At 41.4% G+C, this 24502-nt stretch overlaps 1 protein-coding gene across 9 annotated transcripts in view; it reads right to left on the reverse strand.

Moving 5' to 3' along the window:
• ARHGEF9 (Cdc42 guanine nucleotide exchange factor 9) overlaps positions 1–24502 on the reverse strand; it is a 158937-nt gene that overhangs the window by 24032 nt on the left and 110403 nt on the right. For 7 of the 9 annotated variants that reach the window (XM_032757055.2, XM_058441416.1, XM_058441417.1 and 4 more), the window contains 3 exons: positions 20688–20920; positions 16384–16513; positions 7092–7223 (listed from right to left, as the gene is read on the reverse strand). In XM_032757055.2, the coding sequence (XP_032612946.1) occupies positions 7092–7223; positions 16384–16513; positions 20688–20920 (495 nt within the window). The remainder of the gene's footprint in view (positions 1–7091; positions 7224–16383; positions 16514–20687; positions 20921–24502) is intronic. The other 2 variants (XM_032757060.2, XM_032757061.2) reach the window with 1 other exon arrangement.

Consider the following 24502-nt stretch of genomic DNA (forward strand, 5'->3'; position numbering starts at 1 on the left):
GAATATTTTTTCAATTTACATAGCTGCCCCACTGTCCCTTGAAATTCTATACATCCTTTCAGGACAGGGTGGTATTTGCCAAATGGTATTTGTCACCAAACAATATATAACAGATATATATTTGGGGTCACACTAATAGCTGCTCTCTGGCCCAACTATGCTGCCTATTCCAATCTTAGCCATCGAGGTCAAACTTACACATTCTTCTTCCTCAAAGAAACTTTCCCTGACTGCTCAAGCTGATATGGCTCCCCTTCTCCAAATTCTAACACCAATTGTGAAGGCCCTGATATACCACACACTTGACACTTAGCCACCATGCTGCTCACAGCTTTTAGTTTGCCTGCCCATTAAGGCTGTGCCCAGCACTCCATCTTCTTTGGTCTTGCTTCACTTAGGGGTTGTCCAGAGAAGAGCAGCTGACAAAGCCCCAGAGTTTCCTCTGGTTGTCCTCTGCACGTGGCAAGGGGACAAAGTCCTCTTGAACCCTGGTTGCCTGTGGTCCTGTTGGAATCAGGCTGCCCATATGCCACTTGTTAATGGTAGTCTGAGTGCCTTCAAAGGGACATGGTGAGCAGGTGCTCAAAACAGATGCTATTTGGATCATCACAACTTTCCTGCCTAATGAAGTTTATCATTTCCAATAAAATGCCAGCCTTCCTCCTTTTTCCTTGTGCTCGTCTGAATTGGGAGACATTAAGGGAGCTAGTTCCTCCTTAGTAAGACATTGCAGGATATTCTCTACAAATGACAGATGCTGCAATCTGGGGAATGTAACTGTTCAGGATTGTAGCCTGCGTCACTTGTTTGTAAATAAGGTCCTCCCTGCCCCTTTATAGAGGGGACCCTAGCTACTCTTCTCTAGCCTTTTCTCTCCAGATCCTAGGGAAGGTACATGGGGCTTGGACTGGATTTATTTCACTCACTACTATATTCCAGCATCCTAGAATGCATGCTTAATAATTACAACAAAATAATAACAACAACAATAATAGCAACAGTGACCCCTTAAATAGCATATATTATGTACCAGGTACTGTCCTAAATGCTCTGCATTTATTAACTTGAATAATCCTCCAATGTAGGTACTGTTACAACCCCATCTGATGAGGAACTATAGACATAGAGCAGCTAAGAAGCTTTCTCAGGAATAGAATGCTTATATACTGCTTGTGGGAATGTAAATTAGTACAGCCATGATAGAAAGCAGTTTAGATATTTCTTAAATAACTTAAAAAGAACTACCTTTTGGCCCAGCAATCCCATTATTGGATATGTACCCAAAGGAATATAAATCGTTCTACCACAAGGACACATGCATGCATATGTTCACTGCAGCACTTTTCACAATAGCAAATACACGGAGTCAGCCTAGATGATGATCAATGACAGACTGGATAAGGAAAATGTGGTACATATACACCATAAAATACCACAAAGCCATCAAAATAAATGAAATCATGCCTTTTGCAACAACATGGATGGAACTGGAGGCCATCATCCTAAGCAAATTAACACAGGAACAGAAAACCAAATACCGCATGTTCTCACTTACAAGAGGGAGGTAAATATTGAGTACACAGGGACACAAAGAAGGAAACAACAGACACTGGGGTTTACCTGAGGGTGGAAGGTGGGAGGAGGGTGGGAATAAAAAACCACCTATCGGTACTATGTTCATCACCTGTGTGATGAAATCATTTGTGTACCAAAACCTGGCAACATGCAATTTACCTACATAACAAATTTGAATATGCACCCCCTAAAGCTAAAATAAAAACTGGAATTAAAAACAGAAATTTTTCCAGGAATAAAAGCTACCAAATGGCAGAGCTTGGCTTTGGGTTCAGGCTGTCCAGCTCTAAAATCTCTGCTTTTGTTTACAATGTGCTATATTGCCTCCAAATAAAAAAGTACTGAATGAATTATTAGTAACACTGCATATATAGTAATAGTATTAATAGCTAACATTCACTAAGTACTTACTATGTGCCAGGCACTACATCTGCATTGTCTCATTTAACCCTCACAACCTCCCTTCCTTGTAGATACATTGTCATTCTCATTTTGCAAACAAGGGAATAATTATAAGCACAGAAAGTTTGCCCAAGGTCATATAGCTCATGGGAGAAAGGAGATTGCCCTCTAGTCTGGCCCTAGCACCCATGCTCTTAACCCTATACTCCACTGCTCCCCACTACCTCAGGTGGTTCTCTCCCAAAGCCTCTTGAGATGACTTCTATCATCAGCCTGATTTGACATCGAGGAAAATAAGGACAAAGTTAAAGAACCGACCAATGGTTAGAAAAGTTAGTAAGAGATAGAGTAAAGTTAAGTACCCAGGAGTTCTGGTTTCAAATCCTTCTTCTTTCTGCTCCAGCCCCATCTCTGTTGCTATTATTGGATTTATAAGCTGTCCCAAATAACTCATCCTCCAAGTCTGACCCTTCAGTGCAAGAAGAAATTGTCCAAATGCAGAAACTTCCCTGAACAGAAGTCTTCTGCCCAACATCATTACATGCTGTTTAGTTCTGATCCCCTTGAATATGGTGAAAGCAACAGGAATAAAGAACAGTTATGCTACAAGGGACAACAGAACATGGCCAGACAGGCACAATAGGACAGAGAGTGCAGGAAAAGGGGATCTGCTCCTTTCCACAGTAAATAGTCAGAGAGAAATAAATCCCCTCGAAGCATCAAAATAATTTCCCAAATAATTGTATCAGGAAGAAAATAATAAAACACATCAAAAACTAAAATAAAAATGCAATGAAACATAGAGGAGCAGAGACTGACAGTATAGATAATACGAAGAAAGAGAACAGAGTCTTATCTGGATTTTTTGGAAGAAAACTTAGAAGAGTGGTGACAGCAAAAATTAAAGAAGGGGTTACATAATTAGAAGCCACTGGTGACTTTCCCACATACTATAATTGCCATTTTAAAGGTACCTTCACACACGCCCACTTGCTCTCTTGCTCTCCTTTTCTCTCTCTCTCTCTCTGAAACAAGCTACAAGCTGCATAAATTGTTTAAGCTGTTCTGAGTGGATTAGTTAATCCCAATTCCCAATGTACAAAACAGGCACATTGTTGCATAATTGACTGGGAATTAAGGGAATCTTAACAGTTGGATGAGAACTTAGTGGTGAGGCCACATGCTCATGGAGAGATATCAGTGTTTCAATGTTTACTATACTATCTTTGGCACATAATAATCTAGCCCATATTTGGGTACATCTAGTGATGGGGGACCTCACTACTTTATAAGGCTATTTCTTTGTTGGAGGTTGGGTAAGATGAGATTAATGAGTACCAGGCACTCTATCAGGCATTTTATATGCATTGATTCCATTTAATCTTCATGACAATCCTGTAGAATAGTTATCATCACCATTCACAATTGATATAATGGAGGTACAAAAAGCAAAAAGTCACTTGCTTGAAATCATATAGTCAGCGAGTGTTGAAATCAAGATTTGAGCCCAGAATTGTCTGATTACAAACTTTATGTTTTATCTGTCACTCCATATGACTTCTGTCTGCAAGGAAACCATGGGAAAATCTGAAATGCAGGAGGATACCCTCTGTCCTGTGCAATCCTCCTATCAACTAATTAAGTTACTGACAAAATAGAAACTGAGTTTTATGGGATATGACTTGTTCTCAGAAAGCCAAAGATGGCCACTGTATCTCTTTCTAAATGTTCACAGGCTGTTTAATAATCAAGTACAGAATTTTGACAAGCTCAATGGTAATAATGACATAAATATTACCAATGTGGAATCTGGAGCCAGCTTATCTGAGTTTAATTCCTGGCTCTATCACTCATTAGCTATTTCACCTTGGGAAAATTATATAACTTATCTAGGTCTCACTTTACATATCCTTAACATGGAAATAATATTAGTACCTACCTCATAGGTTTCTTGTGAGGATTAAATTGAGTTAATAAGTGTAAAGTTCTTAGAGCAGAATCATAGAAGCACTCAATAAATGCTAGTTCATTAATATCTTATTGTTGATTTCTACTTTCTAGAACATATTATTTTCTGCTTTGAAAACTGGTACATTTTCCTATCTATAGTCTTTACACAGATCTCCTGGAACCCATAATTCTGTCAAGATGACCTATAGCAATTCCACTTGGGATATCTTAGAATTATTTCAGTGCCCTGGGATATATATATTTTTAAATAACATCATACTTAAGTTCCGTTAGACTAGAATCCCTATGAAAGTAAAGCTGGTTGGCACAGAAGAGGGGCTCAATATCTACAGCATGAAAGAATTCAGAGCAGTAAAGTACTCTCTTACAACCTCAGATCCTTTGGGCTTCAATTCCCTTTGAAACAAGTTTATACCTTCTTTTCCTTGATAGAGAAGGAATTTATATTCCCCTGTTATCAGTAAACCATCTGCCTCAAACGGGGTTGTCAGACTATCACTTCTTTTTTCTTCATTTGAACATAGCTTTAAAAGTAATTAAAATTAAGCATTTTTAAAAACTAATTTTGACTCATTCTAGGATTCATGAAACTATTTTGTCACCCTTGCTAAATATTATATCATATGTAAAATATTATATATTATTTAGCCACTTGCTAGGGGTCTTTGTTTCCTCCTTTTTAAATATGAGATCATCAGAAAGCTTAATGTGGCCATATTTCATTATTTAGCATCCTCACCTCCTTTCTTCCTGGTAAAAAGGATTACTGAACTTTCGGATATCCATTTAAATTGTGTGCCTGAGGTGAGTAAGGTGACAGCCTCACTCATGTTGGCCCAGTCCAGACATTTCCTTCCTTTCCTCCATGGATTCTCTTTGTCAAAGGAATTTTCACCTCCAGAGAACCTAGTCCATTCCTCCCAGCTCTATCTCAAGAAGAGAGTCTTTTGTAGTAATGGCAAAAGGTCCCTAAACAACCCAGCAGACAAAATACCTTGTCTCTTTGCATACCTTCTTTTGGCCCCATGATCATTTTTCAAAAGTTTATCCCTACTTGCTGAATGGAAAGTCTTATTGTAGATAACAAATGGAAATCTTCAAAACAAACATCAGGTAGTTTTAATGGCCTTTGAACAATTAGGCTATAACTGCTCGTGTTCTGGGAAGCCAGTGTCAAGAACACTCAGGTATATGGAGTTAGTAGCCTTTATACCCCAGACTCTAGGCTGGCTGTGTCTTGGGAAGAAAGCCTACGGTTCTTGTAAGAACAAGAAAGCTCCATTCTGTGGCAAGCTATGACTGCTTCGAGGTTTCTCTTGTTTTCACCATCCCTGTTATATGCTTCCCCCACCCTGCCAGCTTGGCTGGTTTGAATCCCCAGCCCTGAATTGACTTCTAGTTTCTTCCTAATCATTGGCTCCCACTCTCTGGCTTAGACTTGGCTCATTACTCCATCTTGGTCTTCCACTGCCCATTGAGTTCTAAGTTAAACCCATTGTTTATCTTGTTTCTTCCTCTTTATTCCTGGCTTCTGACTCACTGTTTCATGTTCTGGATCCTGGTCTATCTCTTATAGCCACTGCTTTCTAGAGCCTAGTTTTACATTTTAGTTAAAGTAATCCCAGCCTTGGCTAACAGTTGCCAAAAAATTAACAGGGCCTAGGGGGTGCAGAACTATAAAATAAGCCAGGTTCCTATTTGTTTGCTGTCTCTATGGCTACTTGTTCTGAGTGTAAACACCTTAGTGGGAAGAACAGGCGCATTAGTGTTGGTGACATGGCTGATATGCTGAGAATTTCCATGGCCGCCTAAATTAACCCTCAAAAATCCTACCTCCTGATTTTATGAAAGTCTTGAGAAGAGTTGGGAGAGCTAGAAAGAAGCATTAGTGTTTGGCTGAGTTTCAGATTCATAAAAGTTCTCTGTTTGAGGGTCAACTCCATACTGAGGTAAGTTATTATCCCCATTAACTGACTGGCTATTGGTTCCAGAGTGGACATTCAGAGTTTATCACCAAACACTGAGGCAGTCTGAACCTAAGCTCAGTGTTTTTCCCCTCAATCCACTGTCAAAGCAAATGGATAAAGATTCAATACAAGATATGCCACACACATACACACACAGAGGACAGGGGGCTTAAAACAACTGTGTGGTTCATGTTCCAGCCCAGAAGAATATAACACTATTTACTCTGGTGTTTTGTGACTCAGCACTCCTCTTCAGAGGCATTCACTACTGGGTGAAGGAGAGGACAAAGGGACTGGATGATGGCAAAAGAGCCAAGGGTAGGATGGTGAATTTGTAAAGGAACTCTAAGCATTCTAGTTTCTTCTTCCATTTTTACTTTCCCTGGTCCCCAATTCTTCCCAGTTAGCCCCTGGAGCCAAAACTGGTCTGAACTCTCTACTATGAGTGAGGAAGTAGGGGGAAGAGTATCCCATAAGGAGAAGTGACGCTTAGAACATATGCTACCCTTCCCAGCCTCACCAAGGAGAAGAGTCCTAGAAACCAACATTCACAGAGTTATCCAGGAGTCAGTGACAAGAGTAAGACCTCTCCTCAAATGGATTACAAAGAAGGAAGAGTGGAGAAGAGTACGGTTGGGGGTTGTGGGGAACCAGTGCACCTTGTATAGGAAATAGGTAGAGGCATGGAAAAAATTCCTATATCACAAAGGTACCTACCTGTCAGGGCAAAAGTAGGAGGCTCCTTGTTGGTTCCCAGGGCAGGGAGGGGCCACATGGCCAGAGCCATTAGAGTGGAAATGAGGGAAAGTGCTCAGGGAAACTACTATTTACCAACTAAGATAGACATATTTCAATACTCTTTACAAATGGTGCAGACCAGCAGCTCCGGGTAGAAGAAAGTGAGAAGGAGCACCCCAGGGTCATTAGGGCAAAGCATAAAAAAAATACCAAGACAAAATGTACCGACTTCAGAGTTTTTCACTGCCCACAAGCCAAACCTGCCTGTGACATTCATGCCACATTAGTGCTCCTGATACAGAATTGCTGCCAATCTCCTGTCTGTTTTCCCCCCATCAGTATTTGTCCACTTTGTTGGGAGCCTGGGGATGATGAAGAGGAGGGTCCGGTACCCTGTTAGGTACTCATCTCCCTCAGGGAAGAAGGGGGCAGGGTTACCTTCTTGCAGAGGACCATCTGGTGGTCAAACAGGAAGAAGACCCGCTGCTGGTTGCGGCCGTAGGGCTGGTAGATCCAGGCCATCTCCCCAGTGTAGATCAGCTCCGAGCTCCTGTCTAGGATGTCCTCGCCCTGGGAAGGACATGTGATGATGAGAGGCAGCCAGGCAGAAGGATGGCACCATCACCTGCCTGGAGGCACCCAAGGCTGGGCATAGACTGGGACAGGAAGAGGCCAGAAAGGCCCTGGTAGAGACAGAGGGAGAGAGGGACTCCTGGGACTCCTCAAAAAGCTTTACAGCTCTGTGAGCTAGGAAGACCCATTTTCTTATTCACCCCCAAGGCCAAATGTGCCCCGCCACCCGGGACTCCTACAGCTTTTCTACGCCAGTTACCCTCTGGTCCTATAAGTTCTCTGTCTGTCTGTCTCTCTCTCTCTGTGTCTGCCTCTCTCTCTCTCTCTCTCTCTCTCTCTCTCCATACACACATATATATGTGTGCAGAGAAAGAGAGAGAGAGATGTTTTATTTATATATGTATATATACACACACACACATACACACACACACACACACACACACACACACATAGACATATATATACATATAAATACATTTCTCCATCTCTCTTCTCTATAAGTCTCTTTTTCTGTCCCAGTCTCTCAATCCCTGCTCTGGTCCCTCAGTCTCTTTCTAATACTTGAAGAACAGGCCTTAATCTCACTGCTTCCCACATGAGTAGAAGGAAACAGGGGAGGACAAGAAGGAAGATGATAACAGGCGGAGAGAAAAAGAACCCACTCCCCTCTTATAATTTTTTTCCTTCTCCTCTCAGTTCACTAAAATCTACTGATTGAATAAGAAACTTAACTGCCACATGATTCCTTGGTCTGTTATGCAGAAAAGAACTACTACTCCTCCTTGCTACAAAGAGTCTGACACAAATAGGTACCAAGACACCTAAGTCCTAGCTAATTCAATTCTATAGAGTTTCCAAGTCCTACCCCTTCTTTATGGCAACTCTGATAGGTCAGAAGTATGTTGCAGGTGTGTGTCAGATGTCAAGGTAGACCTGGCCCCTGTCCTCCAGGAGCTTATGTCTTCATGGAGGAGATGAATGCACGTATGCTCAAAATTCATGAAACACAAGGCAAACCAACACCGAAGTTGTGGGCACAAGGGTGAGTGTTCCAGGGCCTATGTGAAGATGGGGACAAAGAGTAGTGTACCAAGACATAGAAGAATTAATATTTCCTGAGCACCTATATGGGTCAGACAGTGCGCCAGATATTTTCAGTCTATCTTATCTGAGCCTCGCGATAGCCCTGGGAAGTAGATATTCTTGCTCCCATTTTACACTTAGAGGTACAAAAAGATCAAGTGATAAGCCAAAGTTGCCCAACTAGTTAGCTACAGGTCCATGACCCAACTCCAACCTCTGGGGCTCCATAGAGTATGCTCACTCCTTGTACTACATTGTACTGTCTTTAGGCCAAAAAGGCACTGGAGAACCCGTTCCTTCCTCTCTCTCTAGGTGTCAGTTTTCCCAGATGTAGTATGAGGATGATCTTCATGGTCTCAGTGCTGATACCTTGATGCTAAGATCTCAGCCTTACACCCAAAAGCTTCAAGGCAAGGTTAGAGATGGAGACCTTTATACCTCCCAGAAATAATCAGAGGCAAACACAAATCAGGCAGGGTAGCAGGCCAGAGAGTGGGGCATCTAGAAATGGTGTATTCGAGCATACCATTTTTTTCCCCAGTCTAAAAGGATGGGAAGGAAAGCGGGAACTCAGTAGAATTATTTTCTAATAATAGAACCCCCACCCCCCGCCGAAAAAAGCTTAGAAATACTGCTTCAACTCTAGGCTCCAGACTTAGCCTCAATATTATCCAGGAACTAGGTAAACACTCCTTCTAGAGGGGCTGACATACTAGCACAGAACCTCTGGAGGCCTGATACTGGGAAAGAAAGCCACCAGAGTTAGGGAGCAGTACAGCGATTTCCTGCTGGAGGGATGGGAAGCTGAGAGAGGTTCCCACCCTGATGCAGGCTAGGAAGATGTGCTACAGTCCACTTTGAATATGTATGAAGTCCAATAAAGCCATAAAAGAGAGCCAATGCCATAAGATGGTCAGAATGACTTTTAAATATACAATTTACTAAATGTGGATGATACGACCAGGAGGGCTACCCAGTATTATCTGGTCCATCCACTCCACAGCCAGGGGCATCTCAATTCTAACTTTTTTTTTTTTTTGAGACAGAGTCTCCCTCTGTTGCCCAGGCTGGAGTACAGTGGCACGATCTCGGCTCACTGCAAACTCTGCCTCCTGGCTTCAAGCAATACTTGTGTCTCAGCCTCCCAAGTAGCTGGCATTACAGGCATGTGTGTGATAACATGCCCAGCTAATTTTTATATTTTTAGTAGAGATGATGTTTTGCTATGTTGGCCAGGCTGGTCTCAAACTCCTGACCTCAAGTGATTCACCCACCTCAGCCTCCCAAAGTGCTGGAATTACAGATGTTAGCCACGGTGCCCAGCATCAATTATATTTTAATTACTTGCAACATGTAACTCCACCAAGTAGAAAAAAAATTAAAATAATACTCCTCTATGCTCACCAAGCTGACTAACCTTGAGCAACACACATAGTCTCTCTATAACTCAGTTGCCTCATCATTAACATGGGGATAATAACAGTACCAACTTCATTTGGGTGTTGTGAGGATTATTTAAATTAAAACATATAAAGTGCCTAGAAGGTACACATCACACTATAAGCTCAACATAAGTGATACTTATTTTCTTGACTATTACTGTGTGCCCCAGTTTCCATACCTATCCTGTCTCCTAGTAATACAGCAACCCAGTAAGCGATGTTTTGTTATTACCCCAAAACCAAGGTCAAAGAAATTGGAAGTACTTTGTCCAAAGGGGCAGAACCTAGGTCAGAAGCCCTCCAAAGCCTATGCTCTTATCCACCAAACCACATTAGAATGGTGGCTCCCACCCAATCTCCTCCCACTGTCGCCAACCCAGGGGAACAACCAGATGCCATGGAATATTACTTTTTTTAAATTAATTAATAAATTAATTTTATTTTTAAATTATACTTTAAGTTTTAGGGTACATGTGCACAATGGGCAGGTTTGTTACATATGTACACATGTGCCATGTTGGTGTGCTGCACCCATTAACTCGTCATTTAGCATTAGGTATATCTCCTAATGCTGTCCCTCCCCCTGCCCCCAACCCCACAACAGTCCCCGGAGTGTGATGTTCCCCTTCCTGTGTCCATGTGTTCTCATTGTTCAATTCCCACCTATGAGTGAGAACATGCGGTGTTTGGTTTTTTGTCCTTGCGACAGTTTACTGAGAATGATGGTTTCCAGTTTCATCCATGTCCCTACAAAGGACATGAACTCATCCTTTTTTATGGCTGCATAGTATTCCATGGTGTATATGTGCCACATTTTCTTAATCCAGTCTATCGTTGTTGGACATTTGGCTTGGTTCCAAGTCTTTGCTATTGTGAATAGTGCCGCAGTAAACATACGTGTGCATGTGTCTTTATAGCAGCATGATTTATAGTCCTTTGGGTATATACCCAGTAATGGGATGGCTGGGTCAAATGGTATTTCTAGTTCTAGATCCTTGAGGAATCGCCACACTGACTTCCACAATGGTTGAACTAGTTTACAGTCCCACCAACAGTGTAAAAGTGTTCCTATTTCTCCACATCCTCTCCAGCACCTGTTGTTTCCTGACTTTTTAATGGTCACCATTATCCTAAGCCAAAAGAATAAAGCTGGAGGCATCATGCTACCTGACTTCAAACTATACTACAAGGCTACAGTAACCAAAACAGCATGGTACTGGTACCACAACAGAGACATAGATCAATGGAACAGAACAGAGCCCTCAGAAATAATGCCACATAGCTACAACTATCTGATCTTTGACAAACCTGACAAAAACAAGCAATGGGGAAAGGATTCCCTATTTAATAAATAGTGCTGGGAAAACTGGCTAGCCATATGTAGAAAGCTGAAACTGGATCCCTTCCTTATACCTTATACAAAAATTAATTCAAGATGGATTAAAGACTTACATGTTAGACCTAAAACCATAAAAACCCTAGAAGAAAACCTAGGCAATACCATTCAGGCCATGGAAGATTTCTAAGGTGAGAATCTCAAAAGACCTGGGCTCTGAGTCCAATGCTGCTACCAACTCACTCTCGAGTTGGAAACTAGCTTAAACTCTCACCATCTGTTTCCTTATTTGTAGAGTGGGAATATTAAAACAGTTCCTGTTTGACCCACTTCACATGGCTGTTTGAGAGCATCAAATGAGTTCATGGAAAGGAGACAGCCCTCTCATTGTTTAGAGATCTCACCCTTGCTTCCTCTGCTCCACTTATATAACACATCTCTTTGTCTTGCCCCCAAAAGTACAACTCCTTCCAAAAATCCCCAACCGTGGTCCTTCAGACCTGTTCACTTCCTCCAGGATTTTGCTCACACTGTTCCCTTTGCTGGAATATGTTTGTCCCCACTAGATGTTCAAGGCCACATCTCATTGATCTCAATATCCTCATTGCCCAGCATAGGGCCTGGCATGTGAGGGGAAATGCTCAAAACATAAGTCTCATAATTTCAAGTATTTGCTCAAAAACCCTCCAATGGCCCCCATCTCACTCAAACTAACAGTCAGTCTTATGAAGACAGGATCTGACCTCCAGTCACCTCTCTAACTTCATTTGCTCCCACTCTCTCACTCACTTACTCTACTCTGGGCACACTGGCTTCCGTGTTGTTCCTTTAGCACACACTCCCATATTTCAGGGTCTTCGTGTTTGTTTTCCCCTCTGTCTGGAATTCTGTGCCCCAAGAAAACCACATGGTTTGCTCCTTCCTCTCCTTCAGGTCTGTTCTTAACTGTTACTTCCTCAGGTAGTATCCCCATTACTCCCTAACCTGTTATCCTACTTTATTTTTCTTCAGAGGCCCATCTACCTGATGATATATGTTTGTTTGTTGCCTCTTTTCCCTACTGGAATATAAATCAATGAGAGTGGAAACTTTGTCATGTTCACTGATGTCTTTGCAGAACCTAGAATAAGGTCTGACACAGGGTACTTGATATTTAAGTACTCAATAAATACTGTTTGACAACTAAATCAATAGGTGTGGAATGAACAGTGGCCACCAAAAACTACCCAAAGCTTTCTTGCCAGCTTATCTACCTTCCTTCCTTGGGGTCAGAGCCGGAGAGAAGAGGCCTCACCCCATTCTAATTCTAATTCACCCCATTCTGCCTGATTTCACCCCATTCTAATTATAGGCCAATTGATGTGGGGCTGTAATCTGAGCAGATCCAGGGAAAAGACAAGGGGAATGCCATACTTTTTAACTAGTTTATTTTCAATGCTGCCTACTGACAGGAAGGCAGAGGAGTAACAAATCCATCCAGACCTACATTTGATCTTCTTGTCCCAGGAGTATGCCTCATCAAGCCACTTTAGCTTTTAAGTAGATGTTTTTGCTGCCTTCATCATGTTGGGTTTTCTTGTTTCCTCCAACTTCTTTGGATTCAATCATCAAATAGTAAACTGGAACAGGTCCTTGGGTATTACACAACCAGGTTGGGAGGAGAGGGGTGCCACAAAGAGCAAATCACAGCCACACATAATCACGCTCCCAAACATGAGCTACAATGTTAAGTTCCTGCTACAAATCTCCAGAAAAAAAAAAAAAAAAAAGATTAAAAAGAAGCTATCCAGGATATGTTACCTTTCCCTTGTTTTCAAGTGGATTAAATGAGTGTGCAAGGTGGCAAAGTGACAGCTCAACGAAACCTCAGCATCACAGAAATTAGAAATAGAAATTTCCCAGAAACTGCAGTCCCTGGGAACAGATTATTCTCCCTGCTGCTCCCGCATACTGCTCTAATGTATTGATTAGTAGAGAGATGACTGACACTTTTACTCATCCATTTGATTTTCAGGAGCCCTGGGGGGTGGGGTAAAAGGAGGGTTACTTCAGGAACTCTAGTCCCTATAGAATGGTAGAGGGCAGGGATAATAACCAGAGTTGGGCAAAGAGACCAAGAATGTTCACGGAATAAGCTAAAAGAAAGGATCAGGCCTTAATATAATGCAAGGCTTCCTGCTCTCTAGCCAGACACTCTGATCTATTGAGCAGATACTAATTGCCTGCATGCTACCCTCCAAATTCCTCTTCAAGGGAGATTAAGCTCTGAAGGTTTCCCCTATGACTCCTCTTTTTCATTTGACAAATGAAGCTGAAATTATCATGCGGATGCTTTTGACAGCCACTCTGTTTGTTCAAACATCTGGGAGACAAGGGGGTGGCAGAGACAGCAAAATATGGCATCTTTTTCTTGATTTGCATGGTCCGTTCACAGCAGTCCTCGGCAATCTGGCAGAATGTCTCTCCTTGCCTAGACAACTTCTTGGACACGTGGAGTGCACAAAGAACCTATACCAGGGAACCTGTGAAATTGGGCCATCAATCCTAATAATCATCAAGCCATGGAGTATCCATGTCTCATTGCTTTCTTGGGGAGACTCCCCAGCACTCACCCACCACCTGACTGGGATTTGGATGAGCTCCCCAAGGTAGTCTCACTGTCTTATTTAAATATAAACTCTTTACTACATACAAAAAGGAAGTCACTGCCATATCACAAAAAACAGCAATTGGGCTGTGAGAGGCAGAAGGTTGAAGGACTATGTGGTACATTACTGAAAACAACACCACACAAGGAATCAGGAGACTAGATTCAAGTTCCAGCTTTGTCACTGACTTGCTGTGTGGCCTTGGTAGGGAATAAGCCTCTCTCTGCTTCTCTGTCTTCCACCATCATTGCAAGGTGTTTGAGAGTAAGTGTGTGAGAGTATGTGTGTATGTGCATATGTGCATGTGTATACACACAAGAATCGTCAGGGTTGTAGGGGGAGTCCTCTAAGAGCCTTGGTGATTCTGACATTCTAGAAGTCTTTAACACAGGTATGGCAAATATGACAGAAACTTTAGGCTTGGCCTCTGAAATATAACCATCAGGCTTTACTAGAGAAAAGACTTCCTAGAGGACAACTTCGCTGGAACTGACAAGTTCCTTAGTGACCTCAGTCTGACAAGAAGACCATGAAGAATTTTTCTTCTTACAAATTGCTATAGGCTGAATGTATCCCCATAAAATTCACATGTTGAAACATAATCTCTACTGTGATGGTATTTGGAGGTAAGGCCTTGGGGGATGATGGTCATGAGAATGAGGCTGTCAGGAATTAAATGGGAACAGCATTCATAAAAGAGACCCCAAAGAGTTCTCTCATCCCTTCTGCCATGTGAGGTTACAATTAGAAGACAACAGTCTATGAAGAGGGCCCTCACCAGGCACTGAATCTACTGGTTCCTTGATCTTGGACTTCCCAGCTTCCACAATTATGGGAAATAAATTTCTGTTGTTTATAAGCTACCCAGTCTATGGTATTTTGTTATAGCAGCCTGAATGAAGTAGGATGTCAATTTAGATAAAGAAAGGCTTCACCAAGCAGGAGCGTACAAGGGATGTGTGGGCTTACACGAGATTAGAGTACCAATCAATCAGGCTAACAAAAGAGGCAGAAACTGTTAGAACTGTGTTTTTGTGGCCCCAACCAGACAAACATGCAGGAAATTCCTTCTGAGATGCTGAGTGTTTAAATCATAGCTCAGTGTTATTGAGCTTGGTGCTACTGAAGCTCCCTAGGTAGGCCAGGTAATTTCATGCTATTTTTGGTTCCCCATGGCTCCTGCTCCAAGAACTGATGTCCCAGAGCACACAGGGGAATTAGAAGGTCTTCTAGGCATTGGGAAGTTGGGGAGATGCTCCAGGGAATAGGAAGACAACTGCTGCTGGGCACCTTCTCTTACAAAAAACCCTGCCAACGAGAGAGAATAAGGCCAGCTAATCCACCTTAATTTTAGAGTGTCTTAGAGTTGATGGGCTTGCTAGAAGTCATTTGGTACAGCTCTCTGCCTCTAATAAGGCAAATGGCCAAAGCAAGGCCAACACAAGGAAAAACGGACCCACAATTTTCTAGTAAGTCTGGCCCAGTGCTGGCTTCTGCTTAAGAGAATGAGGGTCTCTTCATCTACACAAATTCCTTTCTCTGCAAATCAAAGTGCTGTTCTACTTATATGGGAACATTATCCTTCAAATGTAACCCAAAAGGATGTCAGCTGATCAGAATTGTGGTCTTTTTCAGGAATCTACATTAAGGTAGGACAGAAGTAGCAGAATAAAAGGAAGGTGACTTTTTTCTGGGCCTTGGTTAAGTAGCTGTTTGTGAGGATGATGCTTGGTTCCCTTGGAACGGGCTAAAATACTTTAAGTATTAAGAGAGATACTACCTCTTAATCACTGAAAATGACACTTGAGTTGAGGTCAGTGGAATAGGGAGCAGACCCTACCTCTATATTGTGACCACAGGGCTTAAGATTGCTAATCCCTCCCTAGTAGCACGTCCAGCCTCTCCCATCTTGGTTATTTTAGCCAGCAGACTATCAGATTGCACAACCTGGGCCTGCAAGACATATGTGAAATGTCATTACTCCTGGTACTTTTGGTGGGCATCTGCGGAGGTTGCAGTGAGCAAAGTTTGTGCCACTGCACTCCATCTAGGAAGGGATGGTCTTTCAGAATTCAGAGAAGTCATGGCTGTCTACAATGAAATAATCAGGGATTATTTTAAAAACAGATGTGAAAACTGTGGATTTGGCAGGGATGATGGTTGTGGCCTATAGTGTACAGGTCTAATAGAGAGACCTAATAGATGTGCCAGGGTGAGGTGATATCACCGATAAAAAAAAGTATGTTGGCTGTCCTGCATGGTTGGGAACAGGAGAACCAACCTCGTATTCTGTATCTGGAAGTAAATTAGTATATACTACTTCTTATCTAAGTGTGAATCTGTTGGTCATAAATCCAGAAAGAGCTTTGAAAGGCTACTGAGTCAATCCAATTGTTCCCTGGAAATACCTAAAGAAATGAACCTTTCATTTCTTAATGAGGTATCATCACAAAAATTTCTCCAATCTTAGAAAGTTATTCAAGTATCCAACACTTCTCATTAGCAGGAAATTTTACCTTGAGTCTAATCTAAATCCTTACTGTTGCTCTTCAAATGAAATTTCCCTTCACCTATCCTTAGCTAAGATGGGAAGCTTTTGCCAAGCTATTCAGATTCCCCAATACCCTGGTTGGTAAGTTTCCTACCTCCCAGTCTAGGACAGAAGCCTGCCACTGAGCAATCTTGTCAATATTCTCTAAACGTCGCTTGCGTTCGTTGATCTGCTGAGTTACATTTCTCATGACAGCCAAAGCAGCTGCCACATACCTGTAGTCACTGTGAAAACAAAAGAGTGCAAGTTGAACGAACCAATGTGCCAAAGAACCAATGTGCTAGGTGCCAATCTTAACATCCACTCTCCTCTACCTCCTTAGTAACAGAGTCCTGATTTTCGGACAGGAACCCACACCACCTAAAGACTACATATTCTATCTTTTGTTTCAGCAAAAATGACTATGCAAGTAAGTTTTGTACACTGATATGTAAATAGAAGTGTTGGGTAGTGTAAGAATTAAAGAAAGAGGAGAGAAACATGAAGGATGGCTTTTCAGTCAACAGGGACAGGTTGATTTTAAATAAACCCGAGAGGAGCAGCTGGCCAAGTTAGGTCAGAGCCACACTTTCTTACAGACTAAGAGTTTTTAAGGATTCAGGGTGGGAGACTTTATCAGAGGCATAGACTGCTTTTGCGCCTCTTTGTTGTGCTTATCTGGGAGAGAGAGTTGTGTGTCTGTTCCCATACATCTTTTTGCAGCTGCAGGCATATCCCCGGAGTCTGCTTTTATCTTCTCAATCTTAGTGCACCTGAAGGAAACGGAATGTGCTTATTAACGCCCACTGTTTTACTGGGGCCCATTGTATGAGGGTGAAGTTTGGCAGTTACTCAAGAGACCTTTCCCCCACCTCCTTCTGTGCCTGAGCTCTCTTACTGTCTGCTCTTTCTGGCTGCTTGCAGTTAGAAAAGAAGTGATTTCCTTGAAATGCATGAGCCTAGAAAGGGAGCTGGAACTTAAAGTGGCAGTGTTTGTCCAAGATGACGGTGCTCCTGCTCTGTCAGGTAGGCCTTCTGAGAAATCACCTTTAAGGAAGAGAGCATACCCTTCTTTAGCCTTTACTCAATCCTGATGCTTGGAATGTTGATGTGATGGCCGAACCTCTGGTAGCCATCTTGGACCATAAGGACAAGGTCAATACCCTAGGTATAGGATAGTAGATAGCTGTAGGGCACTCATGTTTCTGATGACCATGAGGCCACCATACCAGTCATAAACTTCAGAATACATACTTCTTTTACATGAGAGACAAATGGACCACTATTTTTTTACATCACTTTTTTTGTGTCCTATCTGATACAGCCAGCCAAGGACCAAGAAGGGAGCCTCACACATGACACAGTATAGACCACCTTACCATCTCTTCCATCATCTATTTCTATGGAGCTTCTGCCCAAAATCACCGTGAAATATCATCCTCAGGTTTGCTTTTGCACAATATAGAAACAGAATGTAGCACAGTGGGTAAGAACACAAAGTCTGAAGCCAGACTTTGTGGGATCGAATGCCAGTTCTTCTCACTGACTAGCAGTGTGGCCTTTGGCAAGCCTCACTCCCTCTCTCATTGACTCAATTTCCTCATCTGTAAAATGGGGAAAAGTATAGTTTATTGAAGGTTTCATAAATTAAATACAATCATCCATGTAAACTATTTTACTCTTGGCATATAACAAATGTTAGCAGTATTATTATTACAAATCAAACATTTCTGTAGTAGAGACATCACATGGGATGCCCCTTAAAACCCCTAGTCTCAGAAGTGTAACCCTTGGCCTCACATCCTGGGACTCTGGGTAGCAGACGTGTTGAGAGTTACATACCCTGTCCAGTTTTTTTTGTGCTGTTCTTTTCTGATTTCCAATCAAATGGCTCTTGGGAAAGGCAGATTGATAGTAAGATCTCAGCCATTCAGTGGGGGCAAAAATAAACTTGAGAAGACAAGAGGATGCATTACAGTTCAGTGTTAACACCTTTCCTTAGAGAAACTGAAAATGCCTTGTGGTCATTAGTCTGCTCAATCTCTCAGTACCATTTTTTAACAAAGGAAGGAGAAAAAAATAGATGTGCAACAACCACACATCTTTGCACAACTGCACAACTGCACACCCACAACACTGAATAGTGGGTTGATAGACCAAAGAAAGGCAGAGGAAAGGGACTTCTAATTGTCAGGGCAGATCCTATGTAGTACCTCCTCCTAGCTCACATCCCTCACTCCAATCTGTGATCTGCACACCTGTCAGAGCCATGGCTTTCAAACAATGTTACATTATCACCTCCAGTGAAAGGCTTTTCACCATACTTCCTAACCAGTCTATTCTGTCTCAAGACAAATATGTTAGAAAAGTCTTTATTCTGAGCCTCAATGAATGTTAGTTATTATCAGTTTTTCTTCTGGATCCCATTGCTGACCCATATTGAGCTTATGGCCAACCAGCACTTCCTGAGTCTCTTCAAAACACACTCTAGAAGGTGTATCTCTCTCAGTCTGTCCGTGAGCTATTTATTTCTTATCTTAGACCCAATGGAAACACTCTACATTTGTTTCTGTTACATTTCATTCTTTTACAGTTAGTTGCTCCAATGTATGGGGATCTTTTGGGCTCTGTGACATCACCGAAGTTTCTCCTTGGCAAGATGTCTGAGCCTGACACTTAGAAGGAAGTAGAGTGGTGACAGAAGGGAAGATTGCAGCACAGAAGCTGCTAACATAAGTAAGTGCTCCTGCTCTTTGGACCCATTTTCTGCCCCTGTACCTTTCCTTTCTCTGATTTGAGGAGATCAGTGCTCTAAGCCACTTTCTTGGAAGTAAAGCACAGAGCTGTACTGTCCAACATGGTAGCTATTAGCCATATTTAATCAAATTAAGTAAAATTTAAAATTTAGTTCCTCAGTTGCACTAGCTATGTTTCTTAGTACTCAAATAGTCATATGTGGTTGGTAACTACTATATTGAATAACACAAATATAGACTATTTGCATTGTTGCAGAAAGTTCTACTGGGCAGTCCTGGCATGAGAATGTTCATTTCCTCTACACCAAGACTACCCAGCCATGGATTCCTCACTGTCAGCGTCCCATACTGCCTATTTTTGCCATTTTTAGCTGGCTGCCTTTCTCAAAATGGCTAGAGGGGGAATGTGCCCATCTCTAACCTGTCCTGCTAGTTTTAGCCGTCGGTGGGAGAAGAAAGGAATAGCTGTGGTCCAGCCTAACCCTGGTCAAAGCCCTCAGATGAGGTCTGGGCCCAGCCTCTTATTGGGGAGAGCAACAGAACCAAGATTTTCTACTTCCAGACATGTCAGCTAGCCTCCCTTTTACATGCAGTCTTCATTCTCATCAACTTAAGGAAGGTAGGGAAGGGAATTATGTCAATTATCTGTAAGCAAAGTCAGTATTCTTCTCTATTTATCATTCTTCATCTAATCTTCTCCCTCAGGGGCCATTCTGACTGCCTGTATTTCAGCCCTACCTATCTGAACACCTATCTTACTAAGCTTCCAAGCTGGCATCAGCCTTTAATTGCCTTCAAATCCAAGCTACTCTTGACATGCATGGCAGGAGCCATCATCTTAATACAGATTCCTGAGACCTGCCAAAAGGGGTTGTCCATGTCGTGGGAGTTGTGCTGGGTCCAACAGGTCACTCTGAGAAAGGGCAGAAATTGATGTAGCCTGACACTGCCTGAGCTACTCTCCTGTCACTCTGGAGCACAAGGGGTGAGAGGAGAGGGAATTAGGGACCTAGATGGCAAGAGGACTTTGAAGCAGGAGTTCCCGTCACAAGGTGAAAGTGCACAGAAATGGCAAATCCCAGGCGAATGTCCTATCTTTTTGGTGCCCACCAAACCCCCAAAAAGCTCTGCGGTTGTTTTGGCCTAAGAAACTAACATAGCTTTGAGCTATGCTTAAAAACTTTTTTCTGGAACTTTTAAGATGAATTATGCCATATATAATTTACCTAGTGAATATTATCAGTCCACAAGTATGATTTAGCTCCATTGCTTGGTCTCCTTGGGGCTAACTTTCAGACCCAGATGCATTAGGCATGGGTGTGGGCCAGTTGGTTTGGTTTACATCTTTGAGTTCATTTTTGAATTGATGTTGCTTCTCTAACAAATCATATCTTATATGCTTTAGTGGTTCTGGAGCCCTAGGCAGATTTCAGATTTTAACTCAAATATAGTGGCACTGGACCCTCCTTTTGTGTGAGTAACAAAGCCAGTGATAGCTCTGCCTTCTGTACCCTGTTGGCTATGAGGCAATCAAGAATGTATCATCCTGTTTTGTAGATAAGTTAACAGAAGCTCAGAAAGGGCAAAAGGACATGTATTCTCAATGAGAACCAACAGATAGAGGAAGTTCCCTCATTCACTCCTGCCTCCCTCAATCCCTTACCTGTGGTCTTGGGCAGTATACTTTAGGAGCTCAGCCAACTGTAAGGGATACTTGCAGATCTTCTGCACTGGAGTCAAAAGGAAACCATCGATAGCAATGTCAATCATCTGCTGCAAGAGGCGACAGGCCTCAAAGAAGTGCTGGTAGCGGCTGTCCTTCATCAGTTTGGAGAGCTCCATGCAAGCATCCAGGTGGTTGTTACAATACTCAGAGTATATCCAGAATCCATCTTGCTGTGGGAAAAGAAAAAAAGGAAAGGAAAAGGCTACCGAGGACCCCAAAAGAAGTCTTGAAGTAATGAAAGACAGATCATATTCTTAGGCAGAAATATTAAAATGATAATGAAGTCAATTATTCTTAAATTGATTTATAATTTACTAATAAATATCAAAACAAATTATTCAGTAACAAGACAAACTGACTGTAAAGTTCTTATAGAAAAATGAGTAAATAGGAATAGTAGGGACATTCCGTAAAAGAAGGGTAATGAGGGAACACTGGCCCTAATAAGAGTGAAACACAGCATGGCAATAAAACTCTGGGACTGGATCACAAAAAGCAAGAGATCAGTGACTCTACTTCTGGCAATGACAGACTAAGTTGTTGCAGACAAACCCTGCCACTGAGAGTAGCTGGAAAAGCTAAAAATATAAATAAATATCTGTTTGAAGGAATCACATAATCCAGAGCCTGATATTATCTCCATAAAATGTCCCTAAGGAAACACAATGTGATGAAGTGTTTAGAGGTAAGGAATCTAAGATGTATGCAAGTTAAACACTAATGGCTGAGCAAAAAATGTATGAGTGTGTGTGTATGTATGTACGGACATACAAATATGTATATAAAGAGAGGGGAAGAGGAGAGAGTCAGGAGAGAGAGGGAGAGCACACTCAAATGATAAGACAAAATGGTAAAATGTTAACAACAGGGGAATCTGGGTATTTTTTGTATGGTTCTTATTTTTCAACCTTTCCATAAGTTTGAAATTAATTCCAAGTAAAGTTTTTAAAAAACTCTATAATTTTTATTATATATTGACAAGTACTTAATAAAAGATAACCTGATACATTAGAATAGAAAATATTTATAAAACCCAAGAGAAACAATAGGCAATAGAAATTGATCAACAAAAAAATCAAGATGGAGTTGTTATATAAGGGTTGAAAAACAAGCAAAATAGCACATAAAAAGAATAATATACCATGACCAGGACAGACTTATCCCAATCCAATTCACCACATTGACAGATTAAAGGAGAAAAATTACATGATCATTTCAATAATGCTGAATAAGCATTTGAGAAAATAAATTTATGACAAAGACATCAGCAAACTAGAAATAGAAAGAAACTACTACAATGTAATAAAGGGTACCCATGAAAAACGTTAAGCTAATTACTTGGTAAAATATTGAATGCTTGCCCCTAAGATCAAAACAAGACAAAGGTGCCTGTTCTTACCATTTCTAGTTAACACTGTACTGTATATCCTGGCCAGTGAAATAAGATAAAAAAGGAAATAGAATATAGACCGAAAAAAGAAGAAATAAAACTCTTTTTTTCAGAGATGACATAATTGTATATGCATAAAATCCTAAGAAATCTACAAAAAAATACTTGTACCAATTAGTGAATTTAGTAATGTGTCAGGACACAAAGTCAATGTACAAAAATCAACCGTATTCCTGTTTAATAGTAATAGACTATAGGAAATTGACATTTTAAAATACCATTTACAATAGCAGCTGAAAAAATTTTAAATACTTAGAAATCAACTTTTAGGAGAGGATGTCAGTAAGATGGCAGAGTAGGAAATATCAGCCTTCCTTTCTTTGGCAAACAACAACAATTTGGTAGCTATCCATGAACAAAAAATAATTCTGGAAGAGCTTAGCAGTCCACTTAAGAAGCCACAGCAATGTAGTGAAAGAAAAAGTCAGAAAACAAATACACAAAACGAGTAGGAAAAACAGTTTCATTTTGCCTGCATCACCCTATCCCCATAGCTGGTACTGCTCATTATGGAACGGAAACTCCTTGGATCTTATGTCCTACATACAGGGAGGAGACAGGAGTGTACAACCAGCTTCCCCAGCTTTATGGGACACTGCCCTAATGACCAGCTTCAGCTTCATCCCACCCAGATCTCTGAGAAGACAGATACAGCCTAGATGTCTGGAGACAGCAGAGAGCAAAGAATAGGGATTGGTTATATCAGTATCAGCAAAGTAGCAGGAGTCGCAGTGATCTTCCATGGCCTGCTTGGCACAGGGCCCCAGTAGGCCTCTCTGTCAAGGACCTCAACAGCCCTCATAGCCACTGGGTACCTCCCGTAGATTTTACCTCTCAAGATTCTTCAGTGTTCACAGTCACAGACCCCAGAAGCTTTTTCAGTTTTTGCTGCTGAGAAAACCAACTGCTAGTACAGTACCAGCAGACGCCCTACAGCTTATACTGCTAAGGGTCCATGGGTTGTTTTTTCTTCCTTCTCAGTTTTAGCAGAAAAAACAAACAAACAAACAACAACAACAACAACAACAACAAAAAACGTGCCTGAGCCATGTCCCTTGTTCTTCTGTACTTCCTGGAGCCACCCAGAGCTGCCCAACTGCTGCTGTGGTTACTATAGCCCAGTAGGAAGGGGTGATGCAGGCCAACAGCTTTCACATTCTCCAGATCCCTGATCCACCAGAGCTTTCCCTCCCCCATGCCCAGAACTGCCTGAGCTACTCCTACCACAGGTGCCTTGGCCAAGGGACTCAGCACAGGAGCCTTTACATTCTCTAGGTACTTAAGCAAGTACTGCCTCCTTGGATGCTCTGGCCCAGTGACCCAGCACAGCTACCATGCATGCACCTGCAAACAGCCCTAGGGTCCCAAACTAGGGATTCTAGTCTCACTACCACGTGTTACCAAAGCTGACCCACGCAGACAGGCTATCACACAAATTCTTCTAAGGCATACATGGAATATTGCCCAGAATAGATGACATGTTATACCACAAAATAAGTCTTAGCAAATTTAAGAAGATCGACATCATATCAAGTATCTTTTCTGGCCATGATGATATAAAACTACAAGTCGGTAACAGGAAGAAAACTAGAACATTCTTAAATCAGTAGAAATTAAACAACATATCCCTGAATAACAAATGGGACAAAGAAAAAATCAAAAGGGAAATTTAAAAATATCTTGAGACAAATGAAATCGAAAGCACAACATACCAAAACCTTTGGGATGCAGCAAAAAAAGTTCTAAGAGGGACGTTGAAAGCATTAAAAAAATCAGAAATAAACAATCTGATATTCCACCTCAAGGAACTAGAAAAAGAAGAACAAAGTAGACTCAAAGAAAGCAGAAGGGAAAAAATAAAAGATCAAAGCAGATATAAATCAGAGAACAGAAAAACTTAGGGAATAAAATCAACAAAGCTAAGACTTGGTTTTTAGAGAAAAAGAGAATATAGGTAAATAAAATTAGAAATGAACATGAAGATATTACAAAAGATGTCTCAGAGATGAAAAGGATTACAAGGGACTATTATGAACAATTATATGACAACAACTTGGAAATACCCGAGGAAATGAATATATTTCTAGAAATATAAAACCTACCAAGATTGAATCAAGAAGAAATAGAGAGCCTGAACATTAACAAATAAAGAGATTGAAGTAGTCATTTAAAATCTCCTAACAACAAAAAATCCCAGGACCAGATGGCTTCACAGCTGAATTCTACCAAATACTCAGATAAGAATTAGTAGCAATCCCTCTTAAACTCTTCAAAAAATAAATAAATAAATAAATAAATAAAT

This window comes from Hylobates moloch, unplaced genomic scaffold, assembly GCF_009828535.3.
Source record: "Hylobates moloch isolate HMO894 unplaced genomic scaffold, HMol_V3 SCAFFOLD_7, whole genome shotgun sequence".
NCBI lineage: Eukaryota > Metazoa > Chordata > Mammalia > Primates > Hylobatidae > Hylobates > Hylobates moloch.